At 40.4% G+C, this 27,065-nt stretch overlaps 1 protein-coding gene across 1 annotated transcript in view; it reads right to left on the bottom strand.

Annotated features, from left to right (window-relative positions):
• The window catches only part of INO80 (INO80 complex ATPase subunit), a 152,021-nt gene that overhangs the window by 23,327 nt on the left and 101,629 nt on the right, over window positions 1–27,065 (bottom strand). The window contains exons 26-29 of the mRNA XM_008143018.3: window positions 26,630–26,855; window positions 21,579–21,706; window positions 13,398–13,492; window positions 4,848–4,920 (exon numbers count right to left, since the gene is read on the bottom strand). Of these exons, the coding sequence (XP_008141240.1) occupies window positions 4,848–4,920; window positions 13,398–13,492; window positions 21,579–21,706; window positions 26,630–26,855 (522 nt within the window). The remainder of the gene's footprint in view (window positions 1–4,847; window positions 4,921–13,397; window positions 13,493–21,578; window positions 21,707–26,629; window positions 26,856–27,065) is intronic.

Here is a 27,065-nt window from a genome sequence, read left to right as displayed (position 1 = left end):
CCCATTGGTTCTTCCTTTGTCTTGCTTCTATACCAGGTATAACTCCTCAGTGTTTAGTATAGGTTAGAATTCTTGGGGAGAAAATTATAAACTGCCTGCCAAAGAAAGAAATCATTGTGAAAGCTTATTGTTAATCCAGTGTCCACAGAACTAGGATTTGGAAGTGCACAACACTTGTCACTTATAGAGGAGCACAGCAAACCTGACCACAGGGCATTTTGCAGCTTCAACAGATAGGCAAAATTCTAGAAAATCTGTTTAAACTTTGAGGAGAAGAGAAGGCTGGGTTAATAAAAAGGAGACTGTCAATTGGACTAGTGGGGAACATTACTTGCCTACTATACCTAAAATAACTACATATGTGGGAAATGAGGGCTTATATCACACCTAAAACATAGTACTTTTAGTGTCAAAGCCTGAGGCAATGGGTCAGCTAAATTCATTATGGGATGTTCCATTTCACAGGTGCTTCCAAAACATTTACATTTTTTTCCTGGAAGTCTCAGTGGCAACCAAACCTGATCCCACTTGCATTTTTTGAGCTCATAAACAGTAACAAGATTAAAGCCTAAGGAGATAGGTTTGCAATTTAACTTCAACCTCCTCCTCCCCTGCCAAATTTAGTGGCTATTTATCATTTAAATGGATTAAAAGAGATGAGGAATCTGTGAGGAAGAGAGACTTAAAATAAGGTTCTATTTAGAAAAATACTTGCCTAGGGGAAAAGAATATGAAATATGCATAAGTTAATAAGTTAAAAGAAGAACAAGAATGAAAAACTAACCTAGTTGTATGGTTATTATCTAATTTTACAAATAAAATGAACAATGAATCAGCCATGACAGGAATTCAGGGTGGGGGCGGAGAATCAAGGAGACAATGACCAAGGCAATGGGAGAAGACACCTGGATTTGGTAATCAGTTTTATGGAACTGAGTGAGACATTCTGGAGAAAAACAAATAATAACGAAAGCATCAGAACAACTGACTTAATTAGGGAAAAATGACAGCAAGTCAATCCACAAAGCGTGGCCCAGCAATGACTAAGGGGAAATATATTAACAGTCAGTATCTTTCATGAAGTTGTAAACACCAGGCTGGACAGAAATGACAGGGGAAGGTGAAAGTTGAAAAGAGATCGAGGCACTTAGCTATAGGTCAATGAGAAGTAGTTTCAGGGGAGAGGAAATGAAATGGAAAACAGGACCAGCACTTGGAGGGTAGGAACACCCCCGCCCCCCCCTCCCCCCGCCTTCCCTAGAGCAGGGATGGAAGTTCAGTCCTTTGGGAGGGCTGAAAGCTGTCCCCATGTTGTCTCACAGGAACAAAGACTTCTCACATTGCAGCCAAGGGACAAAAGCTCCTCATTCTCTCTCTACACTTAAGCATTTACACTGTGACACAGAAACAAAACAAACAGTGCAGATTGTAACAACCCCTCACTAAAGAGTCAAATGCAAAGAGACCCCTACTTCAGGAAGAACACACAAAGAACACAGACAGTAAGGGGCAGCTGCCATTAATCACATGCTAAAATCATGTCTTTACTAACAGAGTGGGCCAGAGTCGCACTGCTTATAAGCACGTTTATATATGCATTCTCGTCATAAGAGAAGAGTTTGTTCTGGCATTTTAGGCTGACTATCCTCTTCTTGTCCATAAATGTCTCTGGGGATCTTCCAAAGCTAAATAAACTCAGGACAAAGGAAAAACACCAGCCAAGCAGTTAAGCCTATTGTTTCTCTAATAATATACAGAGAGTATAACCTGACTTCACACAAACCATAACCTAAGAATTCATTTCAATCTGTGGTCTCATTTTTCTGAGGAGTATTCCAGAAGGTTTTAATTTACAAGTGAATCCCCAAACCCTCCCTTCAAAATTAATGTAAATTATTTTGGAATTGAGAACTCAGAATATTCAGAGCCTCTCTTTAGCTCCCAGGATGAAAAGGGAATTCCTATTTCTACTCCCCTAGCTATGGGTTAGGGGCCTATTTTGGTTCTTTGTGGCTGGCAGGAGCTCTTACCCCCACCAGGCAAACTATGTGAACATTGGAAGCATGATGCAGATCTCTCCCCCTCAAACCTGCTTATTTTTTTTGACCACTCAATTGGACAACTAGGGGAACTACTTCTTAAGAAACCATAGACCAAACCTGAAATAGGCAGGCTGCAAAGGAAAATACATTTTGATCAAATGAACTTATCCAGCCTCATGGTCTTAAATGATCATCTCTGACCTGATGATTCCAAAACACATCTTCAGCCCCAATCTTCCTCCTGAACTCCAGAGACCCCGCTGCCTGGGTGATATTGCCATTTAGTGTTAGCTAAAAATCTTGAACTTAATCCCCCCAAAACCAAACATTTGAGTCCCCCCAATCAAACCTGCTCCCCAAATATTCCCCTTAATTAGTAATTGGTATCTCCATCATTCCAACTGCTGAGGTCAAACACATTGGAGCTCTCCATCACACCTCCTGCATATCCCACATCCAATCTGGCAGCAAACTCTACAGGCTGGGCCTTCAAAATACATGCAGATTCCAATTATTTCTCACCACTTTCACTGCTTCAACCCTTGTCCGTCACCATCATCTGTGTCTAACTTCTAACTGAACTTCTTATTTCTACCTTGCTCCCTATAGTTCTCCCCACCCCTATCCTATACCCAAGCCAGAGGGACACATTTAAAACCTAAGCCAATTCACGTTAGATCTCTGTTCTAATTCTTCCAGTGACTTCCCATCTCAAAATCCTTACCATGGCCTATTAAGACCTACATGACCTGCTTCTGTAACATTCATCTCACACCATTCTCCTCATTCATTATGTTCCACTTAAATAGGGCTGTTTGCTGTTGCCTGATTATGCCAAGCATGTTCTCACCTCAGGGCTTTGCATTTATTTCCTCTGCCTGGAATGCTCTTCTTTCTGACAGATATATGCTTGGCTTGCTTCCTTACTTTCTTCAGATCTTGGCTCAAATGTCATCTTAGTCATCTTACCAGAGAAGCATGACTAGGCCATATAATACAACAACCGCTGATCAAAAATGAGGTTTTAAAGTTTACCAGGTGGACAAAGAGTGATCTATGTTGAGGGAACAGTTTATACAACAGTGTGATACAGGATGGTATGTTCAGAAAAACTACAAGTGAATCATTTCTATAAGGTAAATTTCAGAAGGGGAAGTAATCTGTTTATTAGGCTGGAAAGGGAGATAAAGGCCACAAAATGAATGGCCTGTGTGCCATGTAAAGGAGCTTATCCTGTAGGTGATGGAGAATTCCTGAAGAGTTTTTTAAGCAAGGGAGTGGCATGGTTGTAAAGAAGGGTATAAATAGAGTAGGTATGAGGCTGGGGGCTGAGACTCGAGTCCAAACGATCAGCTACGAGAAAGGGATGAATCTTTTATTCACATTGTCAGTATGACTTCAAGTTGAGACAGTACAAAATGCTTACAGAGAAGCAAGGGACAAAGAGAAAGCCAAGTTTCTGCTATCTGATATGCTATCAAGTGAGCCACCATATCAGAAAACCCGTAAGAACAGCACCTACCACCAATGAGAGCCTTCCCTTAAGATGACCATGGCTAATGATGTGCATGTAAGACAAAATATACCTAGCTAGCTATGCCCCCGTGGGTCCTCAGGCCCTAGAGCCCTGTCCCAACCTGGTTAACTGGCTGAAGAGGTTTAGATGCCAAGGAAGGTATAGCTGATCCTATGGTTGATATTTAGAATCTGTTTTTCATTCTTTTGTTGTTGTTGTTGTTAATCGTCATCTTAGGATATTTTTTTCGTTTGATTTTTACAGAGAGAGGAAGGGAGGAAAGGAAGAAGGGGGTAGGGGAGGAGAGAAACATCGATTGCACACACCCTGACCAGAGTCGGGAATCAAACCTGCAATCCAGGTATATGCCCTTGACCGGGAATCAAACCCACTACCCTTTGTGCATGGGCTGACGCTCTAACCACTTAGACACACTGGCCAGGGTGAAAGTAGGCAGTTCTATGGTGTAGTAGTGAATAAGGAAAAAGGGGGGACACAGCCTAGGAGTGGAGACTAGGACATGTGGGATCTAGTTCTAGCTCTACTGCTGTGCATCTATTCAAGCCTCTCCACCCTTGTATTTCATTTATCCATGACCCTCCAGTATGCATCCTCCTATTTGTGGGAATTGTGATGCTCTGTATTTTATAGAGAGGCTCCACAACCGCCACATGAGATGGCATTTTTAGAGGCATGCCTTCTGCAAAACAATTTCCCATTTATGCATTTTTATGTCTCAAGATTACGGAAATTATTAAGTATATTTTCTTCTCCCTTTCAGATGCTGAAGGAGATTGGGTAATGAAAGGATAGTTCATTTGATGAAATGTCTTTTTTTTTTTTCAATTCCAATTTCATTGCTCTCCAACCACCTTTTGAAGTTTGGGATACAAAAATATGATGTTTTCCTATGATGAAATAATGTGTAAGAGTAATAAAACAATGCTTCCTTATTTGTTTAGTTAGAGCTCCTGGTTGACTTAGCTGATTTTTTCCCAGTGTTTATTCACTGACACTTTCCAAGTGTTTAGAATAGTATGAGACACATCGTAGGCATTCATCAAATATTTGTTGAATGAATGCATAAAAAATTCATTCCAACAGAATGGATAGAAAAGTCCAAAGGAAAGCTAAAATGTTCCAGTTCCAGGCAAAGCACAACTACTGTCACTAATATAACTGAAGGCAAAGAAAAAAGTTTGTGACACAAAGCAAAGGGTGATACCAACCGAACAACATATTTATAGTAGAAAACCTGCATATCCAATGTATTGGCTCTCATGACTTACTGTATCTGCAGCAGTGAGATTGATACCCAGTCCTCCAGCTCGGGTGCTTAGCAGGAACACAAAGATGTCATTCCTGCAGAAGAGGGAGGGATATGTTAAGAGGAAAGAACTGAAAAATAAAAATGGCATGTGGCATAAGAGAGAAATCCCTGAATACAGATCTAAGGCTAGAAAGAGTTTGGTGGTTACCAAGGCCTGATCTAACATTTCTTTGACACACTGTACAAAGGTGCTCTGTTGCTAAGATCAGACCATGGTTATCACCTTCCAATTTGCAGATATACTTTTGCCGCCCACTAATACTGACTGAGAGGCAAGAAAGTTATAAACATGTAGCACATATAACAGAAAAGTATGTTATCATGGAAGTAGAGGCCTTTGTCTATATGTAAGTCATATTTTTAACAAGTCAAACCATTCATAGTCCATACAGAGGATATAAATAAATCAGTATTTCCTGGTGTTTTCCCCAGAAATCATAACTTCCAGTAATTTAACTACTAATTATAATTCCAAAGCACTCATTTTCAAATGAAGAAAGTCAGTCCCAGAAAAATGACCCAAGCTCCTGAAACTAAGATCTAGGTCATGACTTCTATGTACATATTAAGTTGAACTTAGGATCAACCCATGAAGACAGACTGGAATTAAAGTACTTTTTGATGAATGCCAACACAGCTCTTACAAAGAAATGATCAGATATAGTTTTCTGTTTCCCTTTACATTATATGTCCCTTTAAAGAAACCTAGAATTGCAAATAAAACAGTAGATACCACTGTCATTCATTCAGGCAACCAATATTTATTGAATATCTTCTAGGAACAAGGCCATGCCAGATTACAGAAAGCAGGCCCTGACTATAAGATTTATCTATATATACACATACAATTAGGGGCTCAGTCTGAGCCCAGTTCTTGCAGATAACATAAACTTTTAAGATTATCTCGCATTTTTACATTCCTGCCACCCAATGTTATTTTCTAGAATATTTCTAAAGGTTTGCATTATACTAATGAGCAAACTTTACTGCCCTCTAAATCAGCATCGCCAACCGGTGGTTCTCAAGGTCCGAAAGGTTGGCGACCGCTGCTCTAAATCAAGCTGCATACCTTTTTTTCATGACTATAATGAGAAATACAACTGGAAATTCATTTAGATGGGTGTTATTCAAATTGTAGGTCACACCTATCATTGGTCATGAAATCAGTTTGGTGGATCTGGACCACATTAAATAATGTTCACAGCAGCACAATTTACATTAGCTAAGATTGGAAACAGCCTAAGTGCTCATCAGCAGATGAGTGGATTTTAAAATTGTGGTACATCTATACAATGGAATACTACGCTGCTGTAAAAAAGAAAGACCTCTTATCACTTGCAACAGCATGGATGGACCTGGAGAGCATTATGCTAAGTGAAATAAGCCAGCAGGAGAAAGATAAATATCACATGATCTCACTCATTTGTAGAATATAGTGAACAACATAAACTGATGAACAACAACAAAAAAAGATATAGAGACACAGAACCACTGAACAGACCGTCAAACCTCAGAGGGAAGGCAGGGAAGGGTGTGGGGGTAAGAGATCAACCAAAGGACTTATATGTATGCATATAAGCATAACCAATGAATACAGACAGTAGGGGGATGAGAGCATGTGCTGGGGAGTGGGAGCGAGTGGGAAGAGGTCAATGGGGGGGAAAAGCAGACATATGTAATACTTTCAACAATACAGAATTTAAATTAATAAAATAAAATAAAAAGACATAGTATAGTGCTATGTACTCATGTGAAAATATATCTATAATGTATTATACAATTAAAATGCAAGTGGAATTATAGTATGAAGTTTTGTAAATAAAATTTTAAACTATAAAAAAACAAAAGAAATAGAACAGATTAGAAAACATAGTCATGGCCGGCGTGGTTCAGTGGTTAGAACGCCAGTCCAAGCACTGAAGGGTCGCAGGTTCGATTCCTAGTCAAGGGTATGTACTTGAGTTGCAGGTTTGATCCTGGCCTCCAGTCGGGAGGGGGGGAGAAGAGGAGGGCAGATATGAGAAAGCAACCAATCAATGTGTCTCTCTCACATTGATATTTCTCTCTCTCTCTCTCTCTCCCCCTCCCAACCTCCCTTCCACTCTCTCTGAAAATCAATGGAAAAAATATCCTTAGAGAGGATTAACAACAAAAAATTACAATACATCATTACAGGTCACAAGGAAAAGTACTGTCTTGTGAAATTTCAGAGATGGTATACAGGTACTAAATCCCAATGTAAAATGAATTTTATTCTGTAGATTCAACTAAAAAAATATATGGAAACATGTTGACATCAGGATGCATTCATCCCTAGATGCTGTTCTTCCTTGATAAAGTCACTTGGCTGCTGAAAGTCTACTTCCTGGATACAAAATATAGATGCTCTGAATACAGTTGAAGCAGCTAACTGATGACATAGCAAGCGCAAACATGAATATGAGAGAGGGAGTTATTTTGAAATAAGCATCCTGGTTAATTTGTAAAGACAGGTCCTAGTAGAAATCTGTCCATTATCTGCATTTAGTTAAACACAACTTTCCTAGAGGCACGCATGGATAACAAACAGAGCATGTTTGGAGGCCTCTTGTAGGGCATGATTCCAAAAGCACTATACTCTTACAAAAGTTCTACTAGTTTATCCTTGAATTTTATCATGAATCTTAACATTTCATAATTTTATTTACATAACTTATTAGATGTCTCTTTTATGGTTAAATCATACAGGGCAAACCAAAAAGTTAAAAGGCATTTGCCAGTTTATAAACACATTTTCCCACAGATATGGGATGATGTAAATGGAAGTTTGATACCTTACAGCCCATAGGAGAATACTTAACCACAATAAATCTTCAAATAAAAACTGAGCTTTCTAGGCTGTACTAATCTCTATAGGACAATCCTTCCCACTCTGGCCCTGAGAAGACTGCTCTTCCCCATACATCTCTCTCTCCTGCTTTGGTGGGTACAGAGGTGGGATTAGGGATCAGAGGCTTCTCTCCAATACTGTGTGAGAGCTGATGGGAGTCACCCAATGGCTAGAATTTTTTTGGTAAATCTGAAAGAAGTCCACAAGCTGAGCTTGTGTGGGGGCTGGGAAACAGGGGTGAGACAGGGTGGGAGGGAGAATGCAGTTGGTAACCACTATAAAAGAAGGGGTAGAGGCAGAAAAATGAGTCTGGACAGTCAGAGAGATAAGATCCAAGATCTGGTCATCACTTATACACAAGGACTATACATAGAGGAAAAAAAACAAAACACCAGGGAAAGGAATCTAGGTAAAAATAAATTAGCAAAACTTAAGGCAACATGATGGTTTGGGTGCCCTCTAGAGGGCTGAAAAGGGATATCAACTAAGGGTCCTTGATGGAATAAGGCCTTAGATTAGAGACCAGGCTTCTAGATGGTTTATGAAATCATGTAGTAAAGACATGTCTAGCTACACTCTTACTCTTCTTTAGTTAATGACCCACTGAGGCCACTTTGCTTTAAAATACCCAAATAGTGCTGGGCATGTAAATAAAGACTTGCTGAGCCAGAATGAGACAACACTGGAGCTCTACAACACTCTCACCAAGAAAGAAAAGTCCACACCACACTCACTTTTTCTCATGTTTTCCAAAGGCCCACCGTGAGTGATCAGATAATTGGGGGGGTCCATTTGGTAAATGTCATGGGGGTAGAAAGAAGTGAAGCCACGAATAAGGCACACCAGAGCAAAGAACTTGTGAATGGCTTCTAGGATCACGCACTGGTCACATGTTCTGAATGTTGCCCAGTCAGGACATCCTGGGCAAACAGTCTTTAGTCTCAGTCAGACTCTTTCCTGGAAGGATCCCTCATAAATAAATCTTGTATGAAGGGAATGTAAATGGCTTTTTATAGGAATTCTTGTTTACTCTGGCTGACCTTTGAGCCACAGGGCTTTCCAGCTGAAGCTACAATTTTTTTCTTTTGATGTCTTTTCATGAATAATAATGGAAATATTTGGCAAGGCATGCTTTTTTGTTTTCAAAAACACCTGTCTATTTCTCTATATTGGCCTATTGTAACCACTCAAATTTGTAAGTTGAAAACTCCCCTCCACTCTCCAACCCCCACCCCAATTTGGAGGAATCTGCCGGGTAAGTTTCTGGTCAGCACAGGCACAGTTCATTCCTATACGTGAGACACAGGAGATTATTTCTGAGTCATCTGTAATTTCCTATCCCAACTGTAATCTAGCTCATAATGTAGGCAGGGAAAGAGATTTTAGTCTGTTTTTTCAGTTTGTCTAATATTAGATGCAGAGTGTTAAAGTTATTATTTAAATGTTGACTAAAAAAAACCCTCACTGCTAAAAAACAAACAAACAAACAAAAGAAAAAACACACCTCACTATTCTCTAAGTACTTCTTAGCTGCAGCGTTTGGAAGCTCAAGTAAGGTTTTCCAGAAATGCTGTGCAAAATAAGATATTTACTAAGTAAAGAATAGTATAATTTAATGGTGAAAATACCCTTCTTTTAGAGCTAAGATTTTCAAAACTATTGTGTGCTAGTGGGATTGCCCAAATAATTGCTTCACAAGTTAAATAAAAGATTTTAGGAACCATTAATTAGATATATCTACTGATTTTTTTTCCACTAAAAAGGTCACTAAAATATACTGAGCTCTAAATTCATAGTCCAGTTTTCTGGGAATTGGGTCAGCTAGAAGAACAGCTGTAGCTCTACAACCCAGAAATCCAAATCATGACAAGCCAACATACTACAGCTCTGGTTGGAATCTAAACCAGTAGAAATTTCTATAAAGCAATCTGACAAAATGCACAGTTTTAATGTTCACATCCCTTCATTCACGATTTACCTTGTTTGAATCTATATTAATAACCTAAAATGGTGACAAGGCTTTATAAACAAAGATATGCACTCACCATTAAAAAAAAGTTTATTGATTTTTAGAGGGAGAGAGGAAGGGAGCGGGAGAGAGAGAAACATCGGCTACCTCCTGCACGCCTCCTACCAGGAATCAAGCCCACAACCAGGGCATGTGCCCTTGACTGGGAATCAAACCAGCAACCTCCTGGTGCACAGGATGACAGCCAACCAACAGCCACACCAGCCTGGGCTCACTCACCATTTTTAACAATTATAGTATACCCAGTATAATGGAACACTGGTCATTAAAAATAATGATTACAAAGACTTTTTTAATGATATGGGAAAATGTTTATATTATAATGATAAGTGGAAGAAATCAGGACACACAATCATATCTATAACATGGTATCAACCTATAAGTATAACCACAAACATACATTAAAGACTAGAGGGAGCCCTGGCCGGTTTGGCTCAGTGGATAGAGTGTGAGCCTGAGGACTGAAGGGTCCCAGGTTCGATTCTGGTCAAGGGCACCTGCCTGGGTTGCAGGCTTGATCCCCAGTGGGGGGGTGTGCAGGAGGCAGCCGATCAATGATTCTCTCTCATCACTGATGTTTCTATCTCTCTCTCTCTCCCTCCCTCTGCCTTCCTCTCTGAAATAATAAAAATATATTGTAAAAAATAATAAATAAAAGGCTAGAGGGATATTCCAAAATGTTAATAGTAATGGGATTGTGGGTGCTTTTTATTTTCTTCATTAACTATTTCTCAAATTTTCCTCAATAGGCATCTATATATATAAAAGGCTAAGTGTCCGTCCGTCCGACCTGTAGCTATGACGCGCACTGACCACCAGGGGGCAGACACTCAACACAGGAGCTGCCATGATGCGCACTGGCCATTTAAAAAGAAACGGTACCACGAACCTGGCGCCGACAAACCAACACTCAGCTTCCCCCAAGTGGGACACAGGCCCAGCCAACCACCCCGGAAAGACTGGGAATCAAACCCACCAAATCGCAGCCAAGACCTCGTGGCGCAAAATGTGGCCCACAGCCCAGCCCAGCCCGGAAATGGTTGCTGTGGGTGCTGGGTAATGACATCACATAGCAACACCCAGCTTCCTCTCCCTAGCAATTAGCCTCCATGGAATTTCTTCAGCCCAGGAACCTGACTTGCTTTATAGCCAGGTGCAAACATTTTACAGTTTAACCAAATGTTTGTGAAGCGTTTTCACGTGCCTCATCTCATTTGATCCTCACAGAGGTCCTGGAGTAGGTACATAGGAGACTTGGTAGAATCCTATTTTGTTTTCATTAGCAAGACAATGGAGATTTAGAAAGTTTAGAAACTTGACCCCACTGAAGAGAAGTAAGAAATGGTGGAACTTGAAAATGACTTCAGGTTTTCTCACTGTGCAGAATATAGTCAAACACTGCTGCAGTTAAATATTTTACCCTTTGTTCTACCTGCATGATCTACAATGATAATCTGCTTCATGTTGATATTTACTGCTGTGTTGCTAACAATTACCTGAAAGAGAAGTTGGGGTGCTTCACTGGGCTGGAAAAAGTTTAGCTAAATCAGAAAGCAGGTCTAATTAAGCAAGTTTATTCTATCCTATATAATAAAGAGCTAATATGATAATTAGACCAGAGGGCAGAACAACCTTCCAGAATGACCTTCCTGAAAGACCAGTGGGCGGGGCTGCGTGGCAGCCAGGGCTGCGATGGGCTGAGTCCCTTGCATGAATTTCCTGCATCGGGCTTCTAGTATATATATAAAAGGCTAAGTTGACTTGTGCATGCGCGACACATATAAAGCTCTCGCTGGCGCCAATTGCACACGTGTGTTTCCATCTATCATTGTCAACTGTGAATTTGGTTGACATTTCTACAGAGAAAGGGCAAATAGCAATATTAAAATAGTTCTTCTAATTAATTTCCTTTCAATGTGCATGAATCCATGCACTGGGACACTAGTTTCATTGTAAAATATAACAATGCCAATTGTAACTGGAAAATAATAGCTTTGCTGTTAATGAGATCCTCAAATGTATAATATCAAACATGTTAGTGAAAAATAAGCACAAACAGTAGTAGGTGAAATACTCATTGGAGTTTCTTCTAACACACAACTCATGCCACCTCATAACAGTGTGCCCATACCACAGAGGTGTTGCCATGCTCAGAGAAATTAAAGGCACCCTGGGAAAAACATATAATCTATACATCTTGTATGTAAGATTCTTATCTATTGGAGCTATTAGGTTGGAGTAGGTAAGGACAAAGTAAAATATGTTTCATTTTATTTCAGAATCATGAGAAGATGAAGATCAGCCGGTAAACTTTTTATTTTTGGGGGGGGGCAGTTCATAACAATGTGGTGAGACTAGGAGGCACTACTATGCTTACACATGTCTCAAATAATCAATTTAAAAATCTACTGATAGCTTCTGCTAGGTGAGAAGCTAGGTTAGGCCAGGTACATACTTGCACCCATGTAACAAATTGAAATAGGTACAAAGTAGATCTTCCCTTCCATCGTTGGTCAAACAGCCTCCTAAATTCAGATGTATAGTTTTAATTTACACAAATATACACTGTAAACCAAAATGTCAGGATATATCTCCTTACCTATGCTCTATTGTAAAGGATCATGCAATAGCAAAAACTTTCAATCAGAGGACATTCTATGTTGAACTATGGATTTGTTTTATGCGAAATTTTTACATTTGAAGTAAACTATGCATTAAAACGGAAAGAAATTAAAATAATTGTAACCTAAATACAAATGGCTATGTGCTTAATTTTCTTCCCAAGAACTCAAAAGTAAAATAGTAACAGACTACACAATTATAGGCCAGAAATTCAGAATGTTCTGATTTATAGAACAGTAAGATCTACTCTATTCTTTAGCTCTTCAGGTTTAAGGAAGAAAATTAAGGGTGGAGTTCAGCAGACCTGTCACTAGCAGAGCTTGGCTTTCTCCTTGGAGAGAGCAGTAACCAGACTCTGCTTATTACAATGAGAACCTGCACTTAGGATAATTATGGCTTTGTGAGCCATCAGCATCCAGCAGGCAGCATTTGAAATTTCATAGGCTCATTATCAGGTAGGAGAAGTACTGAAACTGAGAGCTGCCATCTGAATAGATTACGGACTACTTGCAAGTTGTCATACTGCACTGTACTACAATGCTAGAGGGAAAGCAGGAAAAAGGAAGGTTTTCTTTTTTAACTCATACAAAGTGAAAGAGGTAAGCAAAAATGAACTAAGATTAACAATAAGTTAACACCCAGAGATAGCCACTGTTAACATTTAGCACCTTTTTTCTACGTACATATTACCCACACAAGGAGGGTCTTGGTTCATACTCAGAAATCATTTATTTTATTGTCCAAAGAAATAAGCACTGATTTGGTAAGAAAGCAGATTTCAAACACAAAAATTACCAAGCATTCCTTTTTTCCTCTCTCACAGACACACAGATCTGAACTGCTATAAGCAGATTTAGCTACCTCTTAAAATGGCAGGAACTATCATGATCACTTAATAATATGAAATGTATTGGTATTTTTTAAAAACTCATCATCTGAAGCTCTAGAGGAAAACCAAATGAAGATTTTGTAATTCCTATTAAAATTACCTGTTCTGAAAATCAGCAACCATGTCCCGCCTCTCCGAGATCTTGGATGAGCCATCAAGCCTCATATAGGTATGCTTCCTGTAAACCATATATTCCTGCCAATCAAGAGTAAATGATATAATTAGTCTGATGAAAATTACTGTATTCCAATTCCCACAAGCATCTACTCACTTTCTACCTCATCCATACTGTGAGCAAGTCATTATATCCAGAATGAGGAGAAACCAATCTCAAAAGTATGGGAATTTAATTTGTGAGTTTACTGCCAACATGTAAAAATCCAGGGTAACCTGAAGACTACAACCACTCTCAATATCAACTTGGAAACTAATCTTATTTCTCTAGGTTTCTGTAGGTTTCAGGATAAACAAAAAAATAAACAAAATGAAATCACCAAACCAAAATGGCAGGGAGCGGGCCTAAGCTGCAGTTGGGCAGCAATAACATCCTTAGCGCGGTCACGGAGGCGGGGGAGGCTCCCGCCACCACAGCTGCACTCACCAGCTGTCAGCCCAGCTGAGTGGCGCTCCACCTGTGGGAACGCACTGACCACCAGGGGGCAGCTCCTGCGTTGGGCATCTGCCCCCTGGTGATCAGTGTGTGTCATGGTGACTGGTCGTTCTGCTGTTTGGTCAATTTGCATATTACCCTTTTATTATATAGGATATATATTTTTTTACTATATCTATTTGTCTCCAGGTAGTTCTGTAAGGACTTTGATAATCAAAGAGAGGCAGAGTCCCACTGGCGTGGCTCAGTGGTTGAACGTCAACCTATGAACCGGGAGGTCACGGTTCGATTCCCTGTCAGGGCACATAACCTGGTTGCAGGCTTGATCCCCAGTAGGGGTTGTGAAGGAGGCAGCTAATCAATGATTCTCTCTCATCACCGATGTTTCTATCTCTCTATCCCTTTCTCTTCCTCTCTGAAATCAATAAAAATATGTATTTAAAAAAGAGATTAATACTGAGCTAAGAAAAGAAATTTAATATTTCTTTTATTCACAAATTCTGGCTATATCAAAGTTACTTAGCCACATCTCCAAAAGTCTAGGCTGTTGCCCAGCCTGTGTGGCCCAGTGGTTGAGCATCGACCAATGAACCAGGTCACGATTCAATTCCTAGTCAGGTCATATGCCTGGGTTGCAGGCTCGATCCCCAGTAGGGGGCATGCAGGAGGCAGCCAATCAATGATTCTGTCTCATCATTGATGTTTCTATCTCTCTCTCCCTTCCTTTCTGAAATCAATAAAAATATATTTAAAAAATAAAAGTCTAGGCCATTTAGAGATGTTTAATCAAATGTTCGTCTGGAAAAAAATGCCTAATTTCTTCTGTTAATTTTAAGAACTGTGCCCATTCCCATTCTTAGTTCAGCGATCCTAAAAACATCTAATGATTTAGTGCCAAATTAAATTTTATTTTGTTAAAATAAAAACACAAATTCTAATAAATTTGCTAGTACTCATAGCATTTTTGAAATTTTATTTTAAAAATTGATATAGCCCTGGCCAGTGTGGCTCAATTGGTTGGAGCGTCGTCCTGTGCACCAAAAGGTGGCAGGTTTGAGTCCAGTTAGGGCACATGCCCAGGTTGTGGGTTCAATCCCTGGTTGGGGCAAGTGTGGGAGGTAACTGACCGATGTTTGTCTCTCACACTGATGTTTCTCTCTCTTTCTCTCTTCCTCCTCCTCTTTTTACCAACCTCCCTTACCACTCTCTCTAAAGTTCAATGGGAAAAATACCCTCAGGTGAGGATTAGCAATAAATAAATAAAATAACTAATTAATTAATTTACTGAAGAAGCCAAAGGGGTTTTGGACAAGATGTACTCTTGGCATTTAAGTAGTGATTCTCAACCAGGATTAAAAATACCTGTGCATGGACCCACCCCAGGAATTCTGAGTCTGTAGGTCTGGGCTAGGGCCTGGACTGGTTTATTTTTTATTTTTATTTTTTCAAACCTTCACCTGAGGATATGTTTTTTATGATTTTTAGAGACAGAAAGAGAGAGACATCAAAGTGAGAGAAAAACATCGATCAGTTGCCTCCCACACATGCCTAGATGGGAGCTCGAACTGTAACCTAGGTATGTGTCCTGACTGAGAATCAAACCTGCAACTTTTTGGTGCACAGCACAATGCTCCAACCAACCAAGCCACCCAGCCAGGGCTGGACAGGTTTATTTTTAAAAAGCTCCAAAGATGATTGCAATAGGTGCTCTGTATCAGCAGCTAAGAAAACCTCCTACAGAATCTTACTATTTCAAATATGGCCCTCAGATGAGGAGTACTGGCAACACCTGAAGTGTGTTAGAAATGCAGAATAGAGGGGCACGCCCATACCTAGTGAATTAGAATTTGCATTTTAATTTTAACGTGTGTGTCTTGTAAGTACACCTAAGTCTGAGAAACACTGTTGTAGAACATATCCTTATGCTGTTTTTAAAGCACTGAAATACCTTTTTCCAAGTAAAATCTTATAAATCTCTACCTAGGTCTGTTATTCTCTAACCCACTCCACAAGCTTGAAAACCAGTGTCTTAGAATACAAGTTATCTATCTATACTAATAAAAGGGCAATATGCTAATTAGACTGGGAGACCTTCTAGATGTTCTTCCAGACAAAGCCATGATGGTGGGGCCAAGGCAGAGGCAGTCAGGGGTAATCAGGGGAGGGCAGCTGGAAGCAAGCAGACCAGAAGGGGGCAGTTGGGTCGATCAGGCCGGCAGGCAGAGTGGTTAGGGGCAATCAGGCAGGCAGGCAAGCAGTTAGGAGCCAGCGGTCCCGGATTGAGAAAGGGATGTCTGACTGCCGGCAGTTGGACATTCTCTGAGGGGTCCCAGATTGGAGAGGGTCAAAGGCCAGGCTGAGGTACAACACCCCCCCCCCCCGTGCATGAATTTCGTGCACCGGGCCACTAGTACTAAATAAAAGCAAGCATTCACATACCCAATGGTGTAACATCAAGTGACTAGGTTCATCTTAAAGTAGTAGTGACGATGATGGCTCGCACTTATACAGCATTTACCAAGTGACAATCACTATTCTACGTACTTTATCTGGTTTTGCTTATCTAATCCTCACCATAGCCTTCAAAGGGAGGTGTTATTATTGTTACTCTCATTTTACAGATATTAAGAAAGGTCTTTAAAGTGACATAGGCAGTAATGAAGCTAGGATTGGAACTCAGGTAGACTTGTTGCAAGCATGTCAAACTTGTGGCGGTTTGACATGCTTGTTCTAAAGCCTTTGGTTTAACCCCTCTACTGCTTAAATGGAACAGAAGCACACCACCACTAGGGTGTAAAGGGGGTACGGGGGCCGGAGGGAGGGAAGGGGAGGGAGAGAAGCCCATAAGGTTTTTAGTATATTTTGTTCATAACCCCCATCCATCGTCATCATAAAGAAAGGATACCTGGGCACTTGAAAAAATAAAGAAAAATGCTTACATATCTATAACATGAATTTCCATTCTGACACTTCTTTTCCATTTCAAAGTTGCCTCTGATGTTCATTTTAATGCAATTTCACTTTCATAAAACGTTTTGGGAGGAAAGACTCAGTATGATCCACAAACCTGCAGATGTGGTGTAACTATTTTCCTGGACGTGTCCCTTTACATCTTTGGAGTCTATCACCAGCAAAAAGTGAGGCTCCTCTCAATGTCTATTACAACCTCTCTGTTGTCCAGGTAAGTTGCACCAAGTGAATGAAATATGGCAGCCATCCCTCTTATATCTAATACAGAACCCTTAGGAGCAAGACCCAATCACGAGGCTTTCATGGGTCCAACATAACCTGCCTTCACACTACTTGTGTTATATCCTTTTCTCCTATACCCCATGCACCAGTCACAGTGCACTACTCCCCCAGATGTCATCTGCCTTCCCACCTCTGTGCCTTTTTACACCTGGCTTCCTTAGTCGGGAATGCACATCTCCCTGATGGCTGAAATTCTATTTAAGTTCAGTTCCAATGTCACTGTGTATGTAAAGCCTCCCTGAAGTGACGCAGTTAGAAATAAATGTATCCTCCTGTTATGTTCAGCAATGTTTATGCTTCAGTATTTTTGGCACCAGTTCACGGTACACTTGAGTTATTTGTCTGTGATATGTATATAGGTACACACACACACACACACACACACACACACACACACACATGCCTGCCTCCCACCCCAAGATACATTCCTAGCAGTCAAAGACCACAGTGAACTGATATTTACATCTGCCCTAGCTCAATGTCTTACTCACAGTTGGCATGAAAAAGAAGTGAACTGCCAAAACCGGTTTGGCTCAGGGGATAGAGCGTCGGCCTGCGGACTAAAAGGTCCCAGGTTCGATTCCGGTCAAGGGCATGTACCTTGGTTGCGGGCACATCCCCAGTGGGGGTTGTGCAAGAGGCAGCTGATCGATGTTTCTCTATCATCGATGTTTCTAACTCTCTATCCCTCTCTCTTCCTCTCTGTGAAAAATCAATAAAATATATTAGAAAAAAAAAAAAAAAAGAAGTGAACTAAACAGGATATAGGGTGATTGTAAGTTGACACATGTCCTTCTACCATGCTTAAGACCTAATGAAAATGCTAGTCAACAGTGATTGCAATTTGCTTTATATTCCAGTTTTAGAATACCCAGCTTTCCGGTATGTTCAGAATCACAGCTTCAAAAGGTAACTTGAAGCTCTAAGAGAAGCCAGCTCATAAATGATAGAATGTCTGTTTAGGATGAATCCTTCCCTAGTGAGGTACTTGCTGACTGGGCAAATTATACAACCCAGTGTCTCAAATGTCATTATTAGTTACAGATTATCTGGACTTAATTCTGCGTTGTACTATTTTCATATATTGGTGCAATTCAAGATCTGTCTGGGTTTAGTACTTAGCAATCACACCACATACATGCACCAGCTGGCTAAACCTTTCCAAGTACCTTTGTCGTATTTCATAGAAAATACTGAGGCTTATTTCCTTACACTACAGACTCAGTTACTTGATGCATCAGGAATGAATCTCAAAAGAGATGACCCAGAGATAATGTAAGTCATCTGCAGAGAATTAAAAGCTCTCTGCAACAACCCAAACTAGGGTAAAAATGAAGGTAGTATGAAAAGTTTTGTCTGACATAAAGTTGGACACCACCATCCCAATTGCACAGGGCCTGCCTGCTTCCACAGTACCCCCACCAGCCAAGGCCCTACAGGTGACTCAGTAAATCTATCATATGCTCCCCTATTTATGTCCTTCACTTCTGCCCATGGTACACTAAAAATTCTTGGCCCTGGAAATTAAGCAGTCTCCTTTTATATCCACTATCCAGAAATACTATTTGGATACCATGGGGAAGGATAAAACATTTCAGAATACAGAATTCTATTTGGAAGAAGATCTGATATATTCGTAAGAAATTTAAATTAAAGTCAGACTTTTGCCCAAAGAAGGAGGCTATCGATCACTTTAGAAAATACTGAGCAAAAATTAAGTGCCTAGATCTAGTATTGCTCACAAAATGGAAACCTGGCCATATAGAAATATGTGAACATTTATTGTCTTCTAGTTCTGTGAGTCCCAGATATAGATAGCCAAGGCTGAAGCATTGAACACAAAACCCCAAAGGTATGAAAGAGATGCTGACATGCTCCACAGCTCCACAACAGAGCATCAATGCCCGTCTGAGTTTCTAACTCTGGCTCTATTGAAAGCTTTTTGTTCCCTCTTTGACATACAGGGTACAGGATGTCAAGGGAAAAAGAGAATTCTGGAAAAAAAAGTTAAAAAAAATCTTAAAAACCACAACACACAAGGTGAGGGTCAAGGTATTTCTTTAAAGAACAGGTTACACGTACTAAGGGAAAGCACGTATATAGAAGGGCCTTTCTAAAACCTGCCCCTTAGGTTCACGCACCAGTTATGTTTTAAAACTGAAATGACTCTAACAAATGTTTACAGCGAAAGATTCCATTATGAAAGTAAACCCACACTACTCTGAAAAGGTAAAGAAATGTAGACCTAATCCTGGACTGTTCCAAGATCCACATTTCAATAAATGATAAGACATACACTAAACATTGTGGGCATTGTAATTCTACGTCCACAAAATAAATTTCATTTACGTACTAACCTCTTGGAATACAGAATGTGGTTCATTTGGGTAAATATTAAATGAATAGACCAAAGAAAAAAATAAATGAACTTTTAGGAAATTTAACGTAGAAGGAGAAAGAACAGAACAGTATTAAGAAATCTAAACAACAGTTTCATTTTAATTTTTCAGTAAAACATACAAACAACAGCAACATTTTTGGCTTCAGCTTCCTAGATGCATGTTACACATATGGCTAAGGAATGTTAGCAGTTATGAAATTCAGCCTTCGAATTTGCTTTTCCCTAATTCAGAATTCCTCATAGAGACGCAACTACATTTAGAGAAGGTCTTCATGCTGCCTTGTTTGCAAAGTCTACCCACAAAGTTTACCTCCCCTTCAAAAAACCTGCTGGATTAGAGAGAGACTGGAAGTGACTGTAGGGATAAAGTTTAAAGCACTCATCTTGAACAAAATTCATTGTTATACTTTGATTTACTTATTTTAGTAATATTTACGAGGAACTAGAAGTGTGTAATATACAAGATGACGAACTAAAATGTAGGACTATATCAAACTTAAACCACCCACACTCACCTTCATCTACCAGAGCTAGCTTTTTTGCAGTTTACCCACTTTCCTAGAATTTCCTATAATATGAATCAACTTTTATGATTCTATAACATATTCATATAATCTTAGAGAAAGAATGTTCATCATCTCCCTTACAAAATCCTTAACATACTGCTTTTCTGTAATTCTTAGCAGGAAGATCACTATTTCATCTATACTTCCCTGACTCTAGGGCAAGGCCCACATGCACTTTATCTAAAAAGAGCCCCACTGAAGGACTGTTTTGGCTGTTGGCATCATCTGCTTTGAACAGAACATTAAAGATGCAAGCAATCCTTTTATTTTAAATTACTGGTATTAGGACCTTTAATACAGTCAAGATTTACATCAAACACAATGGCTTAATCACCTCTCTTACAGTCACATAAGCATTCTCCATCATTTAGAAATAGGTAACCTACTTATCATACAAACCAGAAAGTTTGGTTTGCTAATAGCATTCTGGGGCTAAACACTACATTTAATAATATAAAAGCCTAAGCGACTATTCGACCGGTAGCTCTGATGCATACTGACCACCAGGGGGCAGACGCTCAATGCATAGGCATGGAAACATGGAACAGACTGATGAATCTCAGAGGGAAGGGGGGAGGGCAGAAAGAAATTAATCAAAGATCTTATATGCATACTAGAGGCCCGGTACATGGATTCGTGCACCGGTGGAGTCCCTCGGTCTGGCCTGTGGGGATTGGGCTGAAACTGGCAGTTTTTTAAAAGGCAGAAGAGCCGGCTGGTGTGGCTCAATTGGTTGGGCATTGTCCCATGCACAGAGAGGTTGCCTGTTCGATTCCGGGTCAAGGCACATGCCCGGGTTTCAGGCACATGCCCCAACTGGGGATTGAACCCAAAATCCAGATGTGTGTGTCCTGACCTAGAATCGAACTGTGTCTTCCTGGTTCATAGGTCGATGTTCAACCACTGAGCCATGCCAGCCAGGCACCTTAGGAGCTTTTAAATGTCCTGATGCCTAGGCCTCATTCCAAACTTATTAAATAAAAATCTATGGGGATGGAACCAGACATCAGTATTTGTTAAAGGTCCCCCAAGGGACTGCAATATGTAGTCAAGTTGAGAACCATTACATTAACTCAAGATGAATAGCCGCTTTCTATTTTTTTACCTAAAGAAAAAATCTCAAATCTTATTTTCCATATACAATTTCAGAGGACTTTTCAAGAAATTCCTAGGCTCTGATGTACTTTACAATTAGGGAATTTCTTCCCTAGTAAAGGAAGGGAATAGGGGGTGTTCTATTTCATTGGAATAAGGAAGGAAGCAGAAATCCTATGCATATTCTCACATCAGCCAGGAGCTGCTTCTCCTCCTTCACAGACAGTAAAATCACAAAGCTGTTTGAATTCCCATTAAAATCACAAAGCTGTTTGAGTTCTCATTAAGCAGTTCCCATTAGTCGTAGATATCTGATTTCTACAAGGTGTCCTAGGTTGCCAAGGTTCCTTCTCCTACCTCCAGTAGGTCTATCATCCTGGTCATCTGGGAGTAGATAAGGACCCTATGTCCTTGAGACTTGAGCCGAGTCAGCAGGACATCAAGGGCATACAGCTTTCCACTGTCAGTGATGAGGCTCTCCTTGCCTAGGGAGAAGAAAAGGGGGAAGGGGAAACTGTATTTAATTGAAGCAGCAAAATCACTCACTGCAAAGCTGTATGCAACCAAAATTACTGCAACCAGGATGCGTGTCATCATGAGAGCAGGAAAGTATTCTAGAGGAGAATGCAAAGCACTGTTAAATCGTGATCCCATAGTGCTCTGGGAAGAAACATCCTGAAAGAGGGAAGTGTAGGTACCTTCCCAACTGATAGTTCCCAATCAGACACAGGCAACTGAAAACTTCCCCACTCCAACCCTTACTCAGGTACACATGGGCATTTAAAAGTGATGTCCATGTCATATCTTCTGTAAGTGACCTGAGAAACCTGCTGTTTCTTTTTCCATATTATCTCTCGATATCTGTTTCTGCTAGTCTTGTGGCTAAATGGTTTACTTTCTGGAAGTATGAGAATGTAAAGAAACAAGGCCTGCTCTTGCCAACCCCTGGAGTCACTTAAACACCAAGAAATGCAAATAAACATACCCTCTTCTGCCTTTTTTTTTTTTTTTTTTAATATATATTTTATTGATTTTTTTTACAGAGAGGAAGGGAGAGGGATAGAAAGTTAGAAACATCGATGAGAGAGAAACATTGATCAGCTGCATCCTGCACACTCCCCACTGGGTATGTGCTCACAACCAAGGTACATGCCCTTGACTGGAATCGAACCTGGGACCTTTCAGTATGCAGGCTGATGCTCTATCCACTGAGCCAGACGGGTCAGGGCCTGCCTTTTATTTTAAAAATATTTTTATTGAACTTTAGAGAGAGAGGAAGGGAGGGAAAGAGAGAAAGAAACATTGATGTGAGAGTGAAACATTGATCGGCTGCCTCCTGCCCTCCCCCTCAACTCCCTCCACTTGGGATGGAGCCTGAAACCCGGGCACGTGCCTTGACCCGGAATCGAACAGGCAACCTCTCTGTGCATGGGACAATGCCCTACCAATTGAGCCATACCAGCCGGCTCTTCTGCCTTTAAAAAAACAACTCAATTCACTCTCCCGGATGATTTCAAATAGGTTGGCTGGTAAATGCCATTATCCAAAGCTATAATTTAATAAAGACACTCTAGGGCTTGTTCAGCTTTTTAAAAAGACTGATGTTGGGTTTCTGTGAAATGGAAGCTGCTTTCACTCACTAACTTGTACTGTCTCCTTCCTCTTCCCATTAAAAAAAAATAATTTCAGCCAAAGATCTTAAAGAATACTTAACTCACAAATTTTCATCTTATCCATTCAGTATCATTCAACTCCCATCACATTTCAGGAAGTAGAGTTTCCTGTTTGCAGACTGGTCCATAAACATGCCCTGAACAATTGCTGTTATTAAGAGGGGAAGAGATGAGGCTTAAGGGGCTGGGAGATTTAAGAGCATATGTGGAAGTGACTGGGGAACACAAAAAGGGACAGAGAAAGGCTAAAGTTATTATACAGACAACTAACTGCTAAAAGTAAAAGAGAAAACTATTAAGAAAAAAAAAAAAGTCTATCCTTAGTTTCTAGGTTTGAATCCATGGTTTTCCTCAGAATTGTGAAGCAATCCAAGGGTTCTCAATGGTCATTTCTCAGTTCTTGCTACTATTTGCCAAGTGCACAATTATTGTATAAACTGAACAAGAACGGATGTGCTGACAGCACCATAACAAATCATCAGCCACTCTGTTTTGCTACAAAGCCACAGGCCCTGGATGTTTACTCCTCTGCACTGCAGCCTGCCTTTTCCCACCTTCGGAACGCTGCCAGGCTACATCTCTCCCTCCACCCCCTCTACCCCGACGCTGTGACACACACCTTTGTTCAGCCTCTTTGTTTGGTCCTGTTTAGATTATTGAAATGCTCTTCTTTTTGTTGGTCTCCTTACCAACACAATCAAATGACCACAGCTGGGACAGAACTGATTGCTAAGCCCTCTCTCTGGCACCAGACAAGGAGAACTGTACAAATTCCAAGTCTGATGAGGGAGCAATGCTTTCATAGCAACTTCAAGGTTTTCTTCTTGTCACAATTACCCTTCTTCTTTAATTGGATTCCCCAGGGTCCCTCAATTTTGATGGCTCCTAAACATTCCCCACAGAGCTACCAATCAATTTTAGAAAATAAGTTTCTTTCTTTTCTCATTAAAAGCACAGCAAGGTGAAAAAAAAAAAAAGCCCATATATTTTTCAGTCATTGAGCAAGAGTGGGTAAACTAAGCTCATCCGATTTCTACAGTCTGCTAATCTCTCTCTATTTGCATATACTCCCTCAACACAAATATTTAAGGTTATACAAATGTCTTGCATCTGAATTTTTAGAAGTTTCAATTCATCTCAAAATCATGATTCAATGATTGTCACATATTCCTGTTTCCCACATCTATTTTAATTTGCTAAACAGAATGAACTGATGCTAGAATTGGGAAACCTCAGAGATGACGATGTGCATACACTTTGATGGGTAGAACTCTGATGCACCTGAGAGAAGCAAGAAGTGGTACCTGTTGTTAGCCTGTTATTGTGTAGGTGGGGGGTGTGGAAGTGGACAGACTGGATTTCTTTGGACTGCCCTGAAGGAAAAGGCCTAAGAAGAAAGAGACTTCTGTAATAGTCTTAAAACACTTAAATAATGAACAGCATTTGTTTTTCTGATGAACATGATAGATAGAGGAAGTCAGCCTCTAGTATTTGTCCTTATAAAGATATGCAGAAAAATTGGTTTCTTTGTACACATTGGTGTCTTCTGGGTCTGGCATCCTTTACACAATTTTTTCGTTTTTGTTTTGTTTTGTTAATCTTCACTTGAGGATATTTTTTCCATTGATTTTTTTTTTAGAGTGGGGGGGGGGATGGAGAGGGGAAGGGGGAGTGAGAGAGAAACATCTATTTGAGAGACAGATCAATTGGTTGCCTCCCGACTGTGCCTCAACTGGGGTAGGGATCGAACCTGCAACCCAGGTATGTGCCCTTGACCAGAATCGAACCCATGACCCTTCAGTGAGCAGGCTGACGCTCTAACCATTGAGCAACTCGGGCCGGGGCGGTTACTCAATTTTTTAAGAGCTAGCGAAGTTGCATTGGGCTAGAGTACAACCTATTGCTAAGCAGGGCGTAGAGCCAAGAACACAATTTCCTAGAAATTAGGCTGATTTTGCCAAGTCAAACCTGTGCCCAGCCCCTTCTTTATCTCAAGAAAAATGTTGAAATGAGCAGACTTACTTTCTTGCAATCTTTCCTACAATTCTCTCTTATATTCCTATAGTCTTATAGTATTTTCGCTTTGATACAGGTTCTTACTGACCACAGTGTTAAGATCCTGCTCAGAGACAAAACGAATATATCTCATGGCAGTAAAATCAGGGTAACATTAAATAATTATCTCCTTTTACCAAGGGGAGGAGACTAGACTTTTGAAGGGATTGTAAATCCTTCTTCCAGTGAACATGAAGACACATTCAATGTGTGAAATCCAGGAGATTTTGGTTAGTTTCTCAAGGACTGTAATGGAACCAACCCTTCCCAGGAAAACAGAAAATGTAAAAGTACAGAGAAAAGAGATAAACTATAGGTTTCCAGTGGCCCCCTCCCCTGCTGCCCTGCCCCAGCCAGTCTACAGAGCACAATAGGGTCAGTGAGGAGCTGGTTGGTTCTCACAGTAAACAGCCAGTGAGGCTGGTGCTTTTTATCGATGCGAAAAGAACTCAGACACTTCCTGCTATTTAAACAAGGTCCATTTTTCTTTCAAAGAACAGGAAAAGCCACAAGAGATTCCCACAGCGCCAGCAATAAGTCTTCTACTCCTGTACTGGGAACTAAGCAGCCAGAATGAAGACAGGAGAAAGAAGAAATAAGGTGTTGTCTTGCTTCTTTCAATACCTGTGTTCATCTTCTGCCTGGGATTCTGTGGTTTCCATATCTGCTGGATTCTATACCTCTATTCCCACCAGTACTCAAGCATTCTTTATACTTGGGGTTTCCCCTCATTTTACAACAATATACCTTCACCCACTGCTTTCACATGTTCTAAGTCAGTTATGAGGCCATTTACAATACTGTGCTCATATACCCAAAAGGTATCTTCCAGTTTACAGCACCCCTAAAGCTACTATAGCAGGTTGACCAGAAGTCTTTTGACACTTGACAAATTTAACATTAAAATGGAAAAACCAGGCCTTAAACCCTGATCCACTTATCTCTTAGAAATAGCAGATTCTTTCTTTTGAATGTTTATCTCTAGTTTACTTCCGCTATTATGCCAATAAGATGAATACAATAAAAATATCAGAGAGTGTGGACAACCAAAACTAACAAGACAGCTCTAAGCTACTGTTTCAGTTTGCCTGCAGGTGTAAGCAAAGAACATGAGCTCATGACCCCTGTGCTCAATTTCCTTAAAAGTAGTCTCACTAAAGCAAAGATGAAAACCTAGTTTCCTTCCACCCCTTGACCATGACCCTGGGAGGACTGGGACTCTGCTAGCATTTTGACACAAAACACCCTGTTTTCCTTCTGGTTATCATCCAGATCTCCAGTGTCGCATGCAGGACACTGTTTACGCTACTTGAACTAGGCTTTCTGTGAGTGACGACATTCTCCTTCATTCCCGTGGCAATGGCACAAGACAACCATACTCACTTGACTGAAGCCTTTCCTACCAAGTATATTTCTACCTCCTCCCCTTTTGTAAGAGTGGCGTTCACAGCTATAAGCTTATCTAAGGAGAGTATTTAAACACAAATCTAAAACACATCTCTCTACGCAAGTCACAAATTACTTAAATATACTTACCAATAAGTTAGTTACTAAGGGCAGAAGAAGAAACAGAAACCCAAAACTTTGAATTCCAAATATCTGAAACCACCACATGGAGCATCTCCCTGGTTTTGTCCTAGCCAAAGCTGTTAACATATTTCAAGAAAACAGAGGACTCACCTGGAATCCTGATGAAAGACCAGCCATTCTGAGGCCTGATGCTCCACAGTCCTCCAGCTGGCTCTGGGAAGAACTGGGACCGTTGATTTAGCCAGTCTGCTGCCAGTTCAGGGGCCCCATTCAACAAACACTGCTTGGCTGCCAGACTCCCTCCTTCCTTCAGCACTCGCCGCTCATACTCTGCACTTCGGTCATTGCAGTAAGAATCCAATGGCACTGCGGTGACCTACAGTCAGAGTCAAATGAGATGTTTTTTCACATTTTCCACACCCACTAAGCCCTTTGGGAACCTCAACTTTGAAATCAACTAATTCTTGGGCTATGTGTTTTACCTTCCCTGTTCTAACAAACTAAACTTTCCTTAATAATAATTTAGTGAGCCTTCCCAGGTAAAAGGTCAACCTCTTATAACATGAACCTACAACAAAACTAAAGA

The sequence above is a fragment of the Eptesicus fuscus genome, chromosome 5 (genome assembly GCF_027574615.1).
Source record: "Eptesicus fuscus isolate TK198812 chromosome 5, DD_ASM_mEF_20220401, whole genome shotgun sequence".
Lineage (NCBI taxonomy): Eukaryota > Metazoa > Chordata > Mammalia > Chiroptera > Vespertilionidae > Eptesicus > Eptesicus fuscus.
This window is presented reverse-complemented; position numbering and strand designations above follow the sequence as displayed.